Raw genomic sequence first — 14,163 nt, forward strand, 5'->3', positions numbered from 1 at the left:
CTTCCAGGGCTTTTTTCCAAGTCAAGTTGTCCTTTCAATCTTAGTTGTGGAGGGTGCAGCTCAGCCCCAGGTCCAGTTGCCGTTGCTAGTTGCAGGGGGCGGCAGCCCACCATCCCTTGCAGGAGTCTAACCAGCAACCTTGTTGTTGAGAGGATGCTCTCCAACCAACTGAGCCATCCAGGAGGCAGCTCAGCTCAAGATGCTGTGTTCAATCTTAGTTGCAGGGGGTGCTGCCCACCATCCCTTGCGGGATTCGAGGAGTTGAACTGGCAACCTTGTGGTTGAGAGCCCACAGGCCCACGTGGGAATCGAACCGGCAGCCCTCGGAGTTAGGAACACGGAGGAGCTCCAACCACCTGAGCCACCGGGCCAGCCCTGTTTATTGTTTTAAGCGATTGAGTTTGGGGATAATTTTTTACACAGCATAGACAATATATTTATCTAGTAAAAAATCATCCTAAAAAAAATGTTGGTTGACCAGCCCAAACTGCACCACAGAACCTTATTTCTAACCCCTATTTCATTTTCAAAGAACTGGACCATTAGCAGCAACTCTCAAAACAGAACAGCCTGTCGACTGAGTCACGGCACAGAGGCTGGTGCGTGGTGTGCATCCAATGTACTAGCCATCTTTTGGTGTCAACAAGGAGACAGAATTCATGCCAGCATGAGGGGCCTTTTATTGCTCAGGGGTTGGGCCCCCACGTTTTGGGGGAGTTCCCCCACTGCTTCCTCCCCCCATTGTCCCTGTGGACCCCTCAAGTGGCAGGCTGCTGAGCTGATCGTGGAGGGAGCACATCTTCAAGTGTAGATAGTCCACAGCGGCCACCTTCTCCCTGTAATGACAGACCGGGGGGGGGGGGGAGTTGGTGCTGGTGGGGCCAGATGCCACAGGGCAGGAGTGGAAGGAGGGGATGACTTAGGCCCAGTTCTGAAGACCTCACCCTCCTCCCATGCCCTCAGCCTCCTTCCTCACTCCGGCTTCATCTTTTCCGTCACCAGCAGGTTCTTGGCCCGCAAGGCTTTGTCTTGGGCCAGCCGAAGGGTGGAGCTCAGGGCCTCTGCCCTGACGTGTTTGGCCAAGGACTGGCGCTCCAGCTCCTGGGGAGAGGAGTGTAGGCGCGGCTGGGCTTGCCTGACCGGGCTAGGGGTGGAGGGGGAGCTGGATCGCAGAGGGCAAGGGGCAGGGTCCCATCAGCCCGAGTTCCTCACCCAGGGTATTCCCATCATGCCTCCAACCTGAGACTGACCCCAGCATCCCATAGTACACTGGTCTTCCAAATTCCAATTGTGTGCTAAACCTTTGTCTGGCGCACTGTCTGTCCCCTAATGCACTGGCCTTCTATGCCCCAGCAAGCACTAAATCAGCATCTATCATATTGTCCCCAAATGCCTGTGAACCATCATGCACTGGATATATGTCTGGGCCCAGTATTTCATTACATGGTGACCTCCTACATCCCCTAATTCACAAGCCCTCACATCTCCTTATCTGTAGAGCAGCATCTCTGTTATAATAGTAGTCCTTAGAGCTCTGGTTCCCTATATCCCAGAATGTACCAGGCCCCATGTCCTATCATGTCTTACTCCCATAGCTCTACCACATTAATGTCCCATACTGCCTCACCCACTGTAACTTATATCCCATCATACATTAGGCCAATAGCCCATAATACATTAGATCTCTATGTTTCAGAATGTACATGGTCCTCAAGTTCCATCAGCTATTGGGCTTGAGTCTGTGGGGCAATGCCCCATGATGACCTGTGGTTCCATTTCCCATAATGCACTAACTTACTGTGACCTATGTTCGCTGGGTCCCATCTTACCTCAATGATTCTATATAATGTGTGGCCTCTTTTAAGGTCTACAGAAAATCAGGCTTATATTCCATGAAGCTCTAGACTGGTATCTGTCTCCTGTGTCCCACAATGCACCAGATCCAGTGTCTCCATCATGCTTTGGGCCCAAAGTCCATCACCCAAAGCTCCATAATGAATGACCTATGAGTCACCAACCACCAAACTGCTTATACATCCCCCACCTAAATGCATTAGAGACCAGTGTTCCCCCAACACCTACTGCCCACAGCTCAGCTCTTCCCATCCTGCCACATACTAGCAGTACATTGTGCCCGGGCCTCCCCTCCCCCTGCCCTGACAGAAAAGTGGGGCATGGTGGCCCACGGTCCCTGGTACCAGAATCTTCTTGTGTAGCCTCTGGCAGCTGGGGCAGGCGGGAGCCAGGCCCCTCTGCTTCACCTCGTCCACTAGCGGGGTCAGCGCTCGTTCCAGCAGCTGCTGCAGGGACTCCGTGGACAACTGCTGTTCCTGGCTGGGCGAGGGGTAGTTACCAGGTGAAAGAGGCCTACTACTACATTCCCAGGATACCCCATGCCTACCTGCTTAGCCTCCACCTAGTTCTTGTTTCCACTGTGCACCCATACAACATTCCCACCATGCTCTAGGGCCAACGTACAGTGCATCAGATATCTGTTGGTTTCCACAACATGGGAATTCCCACAGTGCTTGGGGATTCCCACTCCCAAAGGGCACCAGATAGCCCTCAGTTCATCAAAAACTCACATTTCCTACACTGCACTAGTTAAACCTGATCCCACGTTGTATTGGTAGTCCTCTTCCTAATGTGGACCAAGCATGCAATGTATTCCTTGGCTCTCCAATATACCAAGATCTCACCTTACCCACAACGCACTGAGAAACCCAGTGTTCCACCAAGTACTACATCCCAACCTTCTTCCCACAATGCACTAGAAATCCAGGATGTCCGATCAAATATATGGTGATGGAAGGAGAACCGACTCTGGGTGGTGAACACACAATGTGACATATAGATGATGTATCACAGAATTGTCCACCTGAAACCTATTAACTTTACTAACAATTGTCACCCCAATAAACTTTAATTAAAAAAAAAAAATCCAGGCTGCTTGAAATGTATCAAGTCTCTTTCATTCCACAAGACACTGACTCCACCTTTTAGGGAGGGAAGAAATGTGGCTCCCATAATGCACCAGGACTGGCCCATCCTACACTGCATGCATGGGGATGCCCTGTCTCCCAAAATGCACCCCCTTCCCTTTGTGCCAGTGCCCCATCTCCTTCAATGCTTTGACCCAGAATGCACCTGGAGGCCAGGTCTGGACCCCTTACCTGGCACAGCGGGCACAGGCACCTTGGGGGACCCGATCCAAGTTCATGGAGAGGTCAGACCCTCTTCTAGAGCTTTGAAATTGCTTCCCCAGCTCCTCCAGAATCGGTTTCACTGGGCCCAGCCCCTCCAGTTCATTCCTCAGTGAAGCCACAGACGCCACTGACCGCTCCACCCTGAGGCATGAGAGTAACCAATGCTGCAAGGTCGCCTCTCCTAAAGAGTCCTAGCAAGGTAGTGCCCCAGATTAGAACTTCTGTCTCCAGCTAGTCTGTGATACTCCGCCATGTCCTGCCCCTCTCTGCTCTGATTGGCCCCTCTTGTGCTTTAAGGTCTGGAATGCCCCTCCTTGTTCTCTATTGGTTTTCCCTAATCCTATTTGGCTCCTCCCTTTGCCCTTTTAAGGTATGGAACAGCTATTCTCTAATTGTCCCCGCCCCTCAATCCTAATTAGGTATGGCATGCTCCTCCCTATGCTCTAATCGGAGCTTTCTCCTGTCCGTATATGAGCGCGACCTCTGAGTCCCAGCTGATTGGTTGGTCCACACGTAGGCCCCACCCCCTGCAGCCCTACCCTGTGCCTCGGCGCTTACATGGTGCACAGCTCATCTGCTCGGCTCCGCAGCTCCTGCAGTCCCCGCGCGGTCTGCGCCTGCTCGCGCTGCGCTCGCTCCCACTGGCCCAGGAAGCCATCGAGCCTGCCGCCCAGGCCCCCGAGCAGCCGCAGGGCCTCCTGCACGGCCCCCTCCTGCTGATGCCACCGGGCAGTCAGCGAGGACACCTCTCTCCTGGAGGAGCCGAGGTAAGGAATCGGTCAGGGCTAGGTTTGGACTCACCTCCATCAGGCCCTTCCCCACCAAGACCTCGTCCAAGGCTCCGGACCCACCCAGTCCCCAAATTCGAGAGTCCTGTCCATTTCTTGGAATCCTCCCATGTCCCCTAGAACCCCACCTCTATTCCCTTACCTGGCCCTTCCCCTTATCCTGCCCTCCACCCCCACATCAGTTCTTCCAGACTCTGCCTCCTCAAGACACTGCTCACACCAACCCTGCCCCCTTTATTTGGAGTCTCCAAGGACCTGTTCCCCCAACCCCCAAAAAAGCCCGCCCACCTCAACAGACCTCCCTCCCACCACTCTTGTACTCAAACATAGTTCCTCAAAGTCCTGTCCTTCCAGGTCACCTCCCGCCGAATACTCCCTCCCAGGTTCTTCGAGGCTCCACCCCCTGTCCTCGAAGATCTTCCAGGCTCCACCCCCAGGTCGCACTCACTTCAGCTCCTCAAGGCCGGTAGAGACCTTCTGCAATTCCTGCTCATTCAGGATGGGGCCTTCCCCTGCCCGGGCCCCTATTCCCCGGCAGCCTATGGCCAGGCCGCGTGATTGTGGGGGTTCACTGGGGCTTCCTGGTGGGTCAGAGCAGCCCGGGGGCTGGGTGGCGGGGCCTGGACCAGGACCCTGCCTGGAGAGACCCGCCTCCAGCTTCTGCTCCAGCAAGTGCAGCTCGGCCTCCTGCCTCCGCGGTGTCTCATCCTGAAGCTGCTGCTGGAGATAGCGCAGCTTCTCCTGGGCAGGGAAAGGGGGCAAGGTTATTGTGTCCAGCCCCTTGCCTCCCACAATCACCTCCACCCCCACCCCAAATCCGCCCAATGAATCCCGGAGATTGGAAAGTAAATGGATGTGGGAGATAGGATATTGGAAAGTCTGCCTTGGAGTCTAAGTGCACTTGCTGTTACAGCAGATGTTTGTCCCATTTGAAGCCTAGGTGGAGTCCAACTCACTTTAACATTCTAATGCCTGCCTCCCTGTCTCCATCCTGCCCTTCACCCCACCTCTAGTCCTCCAAGGTGTCAAATTTCAGTCCCTTCTATTTAGGAAGCTTTTCCAACATTTTCTTGGGAAATGAGGGGGCATGTGGGCAGGATGGGCATTCCCACTCAAAGTCCAACACAAGTCCCCTCCCTCTGGGACCTGAATGTGACTGTGCACAGATAAGTATGACCATGAACGTGAAGGGGCAGTGTGGTGGTGGTGATAGGGAGGGAAGTTCCCCTGAAGTCTACCTCAAATACCTCATGCATCTGATCCTCTTACCAAACCCTGGGACCACCCCCTTACCTCCAACAGGGCAGAGTTCTGCTTCAGGACGTTGGTTTTTATTTCAGCATCTTCCACTGACCGGGTCACCATCCGGCAGTTCTCCTGGGTTAGAACACCAGGGCGGGGGCCCTGCCTTCCCACTCCAGTTCTGGGTCCCAACCCTCGGCTCTCTATTTCTATGCAGGCTCCATCCAACCCCAAATATAAGACACATCCACTTCTCCATGTTTGCCCTCTGCTTTTCGGTCTGCCCCTTAGGAGCCTGGTTCCCTTGGTTGAAGGGATGGCTTTCTCCTTGGACCTCTCCCATGCTACTTTTCCACTTCCTCCCACCTCTCTTATGTTCACCCACACCATTTCTCCCCACTTTCCCTCCCACCATCTTCCTACATTCACTCCCTTCTCCCCAGCCCACTCCTACACCCCAGTGGCTCACTTTGAGTTGACTACAGTACCCTTCCAGTTCTTCTGCCTCTTGTCGCCTTCTCTCCAGATTCTCACTCAGTACAGAACACTCACTCTGGAACATGGAAGGGAGGAGGGGCTAGCCAGGGCTGCAAGGGGACACCCCGTGGGGAGGAGAGGCTGGGCCTAGGAATGTCACTTTTCCTTTTGAGCCTGTACCTCCCCAACTGGGTTATGGGTGCATTGAGCTGGAGGAGGGCTGTAAGTGGGCAACGTGACCCAGGAAGAAGAGAAAGTATTGGGGCAGGAGGGATCCTCACACCTGCAGTGTCTGCACGTGCTGATTAACCCGGGTGGTCTTTTCCTTCAAGCTGGTGATGGAGTCTTTGGCACGGATCAATCCACTGTTGACTCCACTCTGGGAAGAATGGGAGACAGGAGTGTCATGGATGTGTGGGCACAAACCCCAACACAAAGAAAAACTCTAGAACTGGGAGGAGGCCCTGTTTTACACCTTGATTCTGCCCTGGAGTGGCTGTGTGACTTTGAGCCAGGGCTGCACCCCTCTGATTCTTGATATTCCGGCTCTGTAAAACCTGGGGTGGACTTGTTTTCTGCTTGATGGATGGGAAGAAAAATAAGTAGGACCAGGAGGGAGTTGGGGGTGGGGTGGGGTGGAGAGAACGCTTAGACATATGGGGGAAGAAAGATGGTCTCAACCAACCACTGAGATAAATGTCCTTGGGGTCCACAGACATAAAGAAGATAAACTGTTAAAACACATGCTCTTTTTTTCTCTCCAGGCTCTTTCTTTAGACTTGGAGAAGTCTAAACACATCCTGCTTTCTAGACACAAGCACTCACTATGCACCAGGCCAACCACTTACACACATTTTCTCTTTATTCCTCACAGACACACCTCTTGAGATTATTCTGCAAGTGAGGCAAATGAGGCTCAGAGAGAGGATGCCCCTTGTACTTGCCAGTGCACAACACATGAGGTGACCTTGATAGACTTTAAACCCAGAGCCTTTGTTTTAAACCCTAGCACCATATGGCCTCTCATCCTCACTACATTTTATCATCATAAAATGCTTTGTGATTTCTACCAAACTGGCTTAGGAGAGATGCATGTGGCAGGATCCACTCTCATCTCTTCCACATTTACAGAAGAGTTAGCCTAGCACATGACTCCCTAGCCAAAGACCACATTTCCCAGGCTTCCTTGCAGCCAAGTATGTCCATGTGACTAAGTTATGACCAATGGAATGTGAGTGGGAATAATGTAGACAATTTCCAAGTCATGCCTATAATAAAGGAAAGGAGGGAGAATGTCCCTGTTTTTTTCTCCCTACTGGCTGAAATGCAAAATTGATGGCTAAAGGCAGAGTGGCCCTCCTGGACCATGAGATGGAGGACACAACAAGATAGAAGAAGCTTGAAATCCGACACTGTGGAGCCGCCATACCTGATTCCAACCATTTATGAAGACTTTTACACACACGAGATAGCATTTTCCATCTTGTTTAAGCTATGATATTTTGTGTCTTTTGTTACAACAGTTAAACTTATGACTTAATAGTTGAGCCACCAGAACATGGGAGCCTGCTGCATTTGAAGAGCAGAACTGCTATAATTGTTGAGGCTTTTATGTGAGAAATAAACTATCCTGCTCAAACCTGTTACTTTGGTTTCTTTCACAGCTGCTGAACTAATACAAAGAGAAAGAGAGAACAAGTTTCCTCCATTTTAATAAGGAGACAACAACACATTGCTTACATGATTGGTCTGGAAAATAAATGTGATAAGAAATATTGTATTAAGGTGACCTCAGCAAAATGGTGGAGTCAGGAACCCCAAAATTCCACCCTTCTATAAGAGCAATGAAAAAACTGGCAAGAAACAGTTAAGAGTCAAGTCATTGAGAAGATACAACAATTATAAATATGTACGCATCTAACAGAACTTCAAAACACATGAAGCAAAAACTGACAGAATTGAAGGGAGAAATTGACAATTCAACAGTAATTTTTTGAGACTTCAATACCTCACTTTCAATGATGGATAGAACAACTAGAGATAAAATCAGCAAGGAGACAGAAAACTTGAACGGCACTATAACTGAACGAGACCTAACACATCTATAGAACATTCCACATAACAACGACAGAATACACATTCTTCTCAGATGCACACGAAATGTTCTCAAAACAAGTCTCAATAAATTTAAAAGGATTGAGATGCTACAAAGTATGTTTTCTGACCTTGATGACTTCAGTAGAATGAACTTAGAAATAAATGGCAGAAGGAAATTTGGGAAACTCACAAAAATATGGAAATTAAACAACACACTCATAAACCATAAACCAATGGGTAGAAGAAGGAATCACAAGAGAAATTATATTTTGGGGTGCAGGAAAATGAAAACACAACATTCCAAGACTTATGGGATGCAGGGAAAGCAATACTTTGAGGGAAATGTGACCATAAATACCCACATCACAAAAGAAAGAACTCAAAATTACTAACCTAAACTTCTACCTTAAGAAACCAGAAAAAAAAAAAAAAAAGCATACTAAACCCAGAGCTAGCAGAAGGAAGGAAATAGTAAAGATTAGAGTGGTAAAAAAATGAAACAGAGAATAGAAAAGCAGTAGATAAAATCAACAAAATGAGAAGTTTGTTTTTTAAAAAGATCAATAAAATTGAGAAATCTTTAGACTGACTACAAAAATGAGAGAGAAGACTCAAATTACCGATATCAGGATATTACTACCAGTCTTACAGAAAGAAAGGATTATAAGGGAGTACTATGAATAATTGTATGCCATCAAATTTGATAACCTAGAGGAAATGGAAACATTCTTAGGAAAACTCAAACTACAAAAACTGACTCAAAAGGAACTTGGAAGAACTTCAGATGTCAAGAAGGACATCTGAATAGATCCATAACAAGTAAAGAGAACTGAGTTAGTAATCAAAACACTTCCAACAAAGAAAACCCCAAAAAACCCAAATCAAATACCAAAATACCAAAAAGCCCAAATCTTCACTGGTTTATTATACTAATCATTTAAAAAAGAATTGCTACCAATCCATCTCAATCTCTTCCCAAAAAATAGAAGCAGAGGGAACAGTTCCTAACTCATTCCATGAGGCCAGTATTACCCTGATACAAAAACCAAAGACATCACACAGAAAATAAGACTACAGACCAGTCTCTCTTTTGAACACAGTCACAAAATCTTCAACAAAATTCTAACAAAACAAAAACAGCAGCATATAAAAAGGATTATATACCATGACCAAGCAGGATTTATCCCAGGAATGCGAGGTTGGTGCAACATAAAGAAATTAGTCAATGTAATATATCATTAACAGAATAAAAGGAAAAAATATGATTGTGTTGATCCAGAAGAAACATTTGACAAAATCCAACACCCTTTCATGATAAAAACACTCTCAACAATATAGAAATAAAAGGGAACTTCTTCATCCTGATGAAGGGTATCTACCAAACCCCCCACAAAACTATGGTGGTTTAAAATATGTCCATACATCCCTTGATGCTCCTTTAAAATGTGAACCTTATTCCCCTCATTTGAATGTGGGCTGGACTTAGTGATGCATGCTTAGTAAATAGAATAAGGCAGCAGTGATGGTATGTGACTTAAGAGACTAGTTCATAAAAGGCACTGTGGCTTCCTGCTTTCTCTCTAACTCTGGGGAATGAAAGCCGTCATGTCTTAAGCAGCCACTTATGGAGACGCCCATGTTGCCAGGAACCAAGATCTGTGTGAGTGCGCCATCTTGGACGCATGACCTCCAGCCCCTGTCAAGCCTTCAGATGACTGTAGCCCCTGCAGAAATCTTGACTGCAACCTCACGAGAGACCCTGATCAGAACCAGCCAACTAGGCCACTCCAGGTTTGTTGTTATAAGTTTGGGGATAATTTGTTTCACTGCAATAGCTAACCAGTACACAAAGTGATCTTTTAAACTGAAGACCCTGAAGGTCTTGGGTTTCCCATGCGTAGCTGTTGTGGGAAACTAGGAAAGCAAGTCCTGGGGTCAACTCAGTTCTCCCACTTACTAGCTGTAGGACCTCAGGGAGGGGACTTCACCTCTCTGTCTCTATTTCCCTACCTGTAAAATGGAGATGGGACTACTAGCTATCTTCACAGGGCTGCTGTTGGGAAGAACAGAAGCTGGACCAGAAAGGCCCTGGGTCAATATTTCTTTGAAAAAGGGTAGCTGGATTCCCTGCAGGTGAGTTTTAGCTTCACTGAGCACAGATGAGTGGAGCGGTGAAGGCAAAGCTTGTCACCCTTGGCTGAGAAATGAATAGCATGACGGGGAGCCAGAGACCTGGGGACAAAGCCCTCCTTGGCCACCCACTTGGCAATCCATATCCCCACTCCAAGCTTGCCTCAGTTTCCTTTTTCATAAAATGGGAATGATGATACCGTGCTCAGATGGCAGTGCAGAGAGTCAACAGATGTGATCAGGAATCCAAGCACAGTGATTAGTGTGAGCATTGTTATTGATAAAAACAAGGACAACAGGATGGGATCTACCAGGAAGGGGCTTAGAACCAAAGGCTCTTAGCAGCCTCAGGAGTCTGCAGACAGCAGGACAAGTCCCAAGCAGGGGTCAAACAGCCTGTCCAAGCCATCTTTGCCTTGATTCACCGACCTGCCCAAAGAGCAATACTACTTTTTCAGTTGCATCCTTTGTCCTCATAAAGATGTCCTAGCTTAAAACAGAAGCGAAAGCTGTCTGCTTCACCATTCTCCTGCTGACTGTCCAATCTAGGACTTGTTACTCTCTCCACCGGGGTCTCCATGGCCCCTGGTTCTCCAATCTCTCTCTAGTTGTCTACCCTACCTCTCTCTCTGGTGTCTGCCCCTTGCTTCTCTGGATCTCTTTCCCCCTCTCTGGGTCCCTGTCCCCCTGTCTGCGTCTCTGTGCCCCTCTCCCTGGATCTCTGTCTTCCTCTCTCTCTGGGTTTCTGCCCCCTCCTCTCTGCCTGTTCCAGCTTTCTCTCCTGGTGTAGCTCAGGTGCTGAGTGCCTGTATGTTCTTACTGTCCACTTTCTCACTGCTCCTGCACATACCTTGAGGTGTTGGCCATCATTATTTCTTTCACAGAGAAGGAACCTGAAGCCCCATAGAGATTGATACTCCCCTGCAGCCCCACAGTGAGCTGGTGGTGGCATCAGGCCTTGATCCCAGCTACCCAGGGCTCTTTCTCAGACGTCACAATCCACGGGGGGGGTGTGGGGGGGGATGTGACTCAGAAATAGCTCATGGGAGGCAGACCTCTGCAAGTGCGGCGTGAGTGATGGTCTCAAACAGCGAGGAAACTGCTCTGGCTGGGGGAGGGGATGTCTCCTGGGCCATCCATCCTGCCAACTCTCTCTGCCCTGTTCCCTTCTCTCCATCTGGACCCTTGCCCAGCCTTCTCTTAGGCCTCCCTGCCTCTCTCTGCTCTTCACACGTCTCCCACCCAGCCCCAGAGGAGTCTTCCTGGGAAGGAAAGGGCTTTTTCTTTAGTGTCAATCCCACCAGTCCTGGCCCTGCTTCTTACAAGCTCTCTGAACTTGCAGATGTCACTCCACCTCTCTAGACCTCAATTATTTTTGTTTTCATCTTTAAACTGGTAATGACACCACTTCCCTTACAGAACTTCTAAGAGAGGAAAATGTTAGATCCCCACTATAGTGACATGGCACAGTGCCTGGCACATACTAGGTGCTCAGTAAATGGGAAGGGGGTCAATACCCCAAGTCACTCCTCTCTCTCCCCTGTCCATGGACCCTCCATGGCTCCACATTGCCCTCAGAAGAACACGACGTTTCTCAGCCTGTGTGGCCTGTACCCTGCCCCTCTCCAGCCTCTTCTCTCTTACACGCCACACTCCAGCCACAGGGACAAACTTGCACTTAGCCCCCTTACACGGGTTCTTTTCAACCCCTAGCTGGAACACCCTTCACTGTCTTCTGCCTGGGGAATACCTTTCTTATCTTTGGGATCCAGTCTGTGTGTTGCCTTTTCTGGAAAGTCTTCCTTGACCCTGGCCGGCTGGGCCAAGGCCTCCATTTCCAGGGCTTCCACAAGTGACCTCACTGTCCCCATCAATGAAGGGTGCCCCCACCCCCTACCCCTGATTCCTAAGCTTGGCTCCACTACATACAAGCTTTATGACTTTGGGTATGCTCTTTAACCTTTTGGGGCCTCGATATCTTCATCTGTGAAATGGAGGGCAAATAATGATAAGAACCACCAACATTTATTCTGTGCTTACAGCTGGCTACTGTGCTAAACATTTTACATGAATGAACTGCACTTCATTGTCATGACAACCGCATGAAGTGGGTACGGTTATATCCAGAACTCTGTCTTGTGTGCTGCTATTTTTCTGCTCCTAGACCAGTGCCCGGCACCTCATAGGCGTTTTAGAAACACATTCATTTCCATTTTACAGATGAAGAAACCGAGGCTCCCAGAACATAGAAAGTGCTCAGTAAATGCTAGTGAATCTTATTAGCATCATTATGACCATGGTTATTGGTAGTGTAATTCTTAGTGTCCATGTCAAGCCCAGTTCAGGGTCTGTCTGGCCCAGGAGAAGCCTGGGAGGGGGTCAGGTTGATGGGGGAGTTAAAGGACCAAGCTATGGTACAGTGCCCCAGTCAGAAATTCTATAAATTCCCTTAGATCTTGTTCACCTCCCAGTTTTGCCCCAGATTCTTAGCTGAGCCCCTTAGAGAACTCCTACTCATCCATCAAAGCCCAGTTCCAACACTGCCTCCTCCAGGAAGCCTTCCTTGATACCCACAGTCTACTTTGAGGGGTCCTTTTCTGGGATCCCCAGTGTTACCTCCATTGTGGAGTTTATTACCTCTGTCTGTGCCTGTTGCCCCCACTAGACGGAGCTTCTCCCGGGCAGGGACCTAGCATGACTCCTACGTATGACCCCAGCCTCACCCCAGACATTGGGAAGTGACTGGGTGAACTAAAGACCAACTCCCCGGCAGCAGGCATCATTTACCAAGGATGGAACAGATTCATGGCTGGCTGTTAGGGGAGAAGGAGGCAGTTCCTCTGGGCTTTAAAGAGTGACCAGAACCAACATGACCACGTCCCCCAACTCCTCAGTATTTGCCTACCACCAGGGTGAGGACCGTCCCCCCAGCCAAGTGCCCCTCACCAGTATTTCTGTGATGTCTGGGTCATCTGGAGCCCAGGGTGAGGTGGGTGAGGCAGGTGGCACAGGCAGTGCCAGCAGGCCGCTGTCGTCTGTGGTAGAGTCTGTCCCCGAGGAGTCAGTGGGCTCCATGGTGGCCAGGTTGAGCAGGGACACATTGGTACAGGCCGAGGACCGTTTGAGGTTCAGGCACCAGTGCATTGGCTCATGGGACATCCGAGGTTCCACCCTAGGGAGGAGAGACAGGCAGGAGGGTCAGGATGTAGCCTCAGTGGGGTACGGTGCCTCCTGCCTCCCTGTCTCCAACTCCCTACTCTGATTCCAACCTTACCACCTCCTTTCTTCCTTCTCCATCCCCGCTGCCTACTTTCTTCTTTTAATGTCCCCCCTTCTGATTTTTTCCTTCCCCACTTTTACCTCCCTGCCATCGTCCCTGCTCCCTTCTACCTCGATACCTCCCCCTCTCTTTATTTCTCCTCCCCCACTGCCCTCTTGCTTGCCCCTTCCCTGTCCCCTCCTTTTCTCCCCCTCCCCTCCTCCAGCACCCACGGTGGGACTCCTGCTCTGTTGGAGGCACTGCTGGGCATTAATTAGGGCCGTCCCTGACAGGGTGCGACAAACCCACCCGTGGAATGACACAGCCTTCTTTTTCTTCGCATTCCCCTTGGCTGGGCTGGTCACCCCCCCAGGAGCCTCAGGGACCAGCTGGGAGTGGCTGTCGACCCCCGCAGGGGGGTCCCCAGCCTCATGGATCTCTTTGGACTGCCAGATTGTCTTCACCACCACGCTAGCCATGGCGTGTGGGGGCCCTGCTCCCAGGGGCTCCTTCCTCTGAGACGCTCCACCTACTCTGGCCACTGACCCTCAAAGTTCCTGTCCCCACAAGCCTGCCTCACAAAGGACCCAACCACTGAGCCTCATTAAGTGGGGGGTGGGTACAGAGGGTGGGGGAGGTGCTGCTGGCTCAGCACATGGAGGGGTCAGGGGGGTGGTCTCAGTGAACCCTTCTCCTCCAGGATTCTGTTTCTTCCCCGATGTGTCCCTCAGCTTCAGAACCTCATGGAGTTATTCATTCTAGTTTAGAACTTACAAAGGATGGGACCACTGGTTCTTGGGAGGGGTCCAACTTCCTTCTCCCTGAGGCTAACTGTGGGGTCACCCATCCCCCCATATTCATACTTGATTCTTCATGCAATCCCCTGGACTTGGCACTTTCCCAGCATCTGGAAGATGGTGGTGAATGAGGGTGGAGCCCCAGCCCTGGAGGTTCTAACATTCTA

General features: G+C 50.0%; 1 protein-coding gene across 1 annotated transcript; it reads right to left on the bottom strand.

Annotated features, from left to right (window-relative positions):
* Nucleotides 1-660: 660 nt before the first annotated feature.
* On the bottom strand, nucleotides 661-13,678 carry TSKS (testis specific serine kinase substrate). Its single transcript, XM_033128153.1, has 11 exons — nucleotides 13,509-13,678; nucleotides 12,887-13,112; nucleotides 5,997-6,092; nucleotides 5,706-5,789; nucleotides 5,288-5,371; nucleotides 4,443-4,735; nucleotides 3,765-3,959; nucleotides 3,174-3,347; nucleotides 2,199-2,334; nucleotides 977-1,101; nucleotides 661-836 (listed from the first exon to the last, which is right to left on the bottom strand). Exons 1-11 carry the CDS (start codon nucleotides 13,676-13,678, stop codon nucleotides 680-682), a joined length of 1,740 nt encoding a protein of 579 aa, XP_032984044.1. The 3' UTR covers nucleotides 661-679.
* Between the last annotated feature and the right edge of the window lie 485 nt (nucleotides 13,679-14,163).

The sequence above is a fragment of the Rhinolophus ferrumequinum genome, chromosome 15 (assembly GCF_004115265.2).
Source record: "Rhinolophus ferrumequinum isolate MPI-CBG mRhiFer1 chromosome 15, mRhiFer1_v1.p, whole genome shotgun sequence".
In the NCBI taxonomy this organism is placed as follows: Eukaryota; Metazoa; Chordata; class Mammalia; order Chiroptera; family Rhinolophidae; genus Rhinolophus; species Rhinolophus ferrumequinum.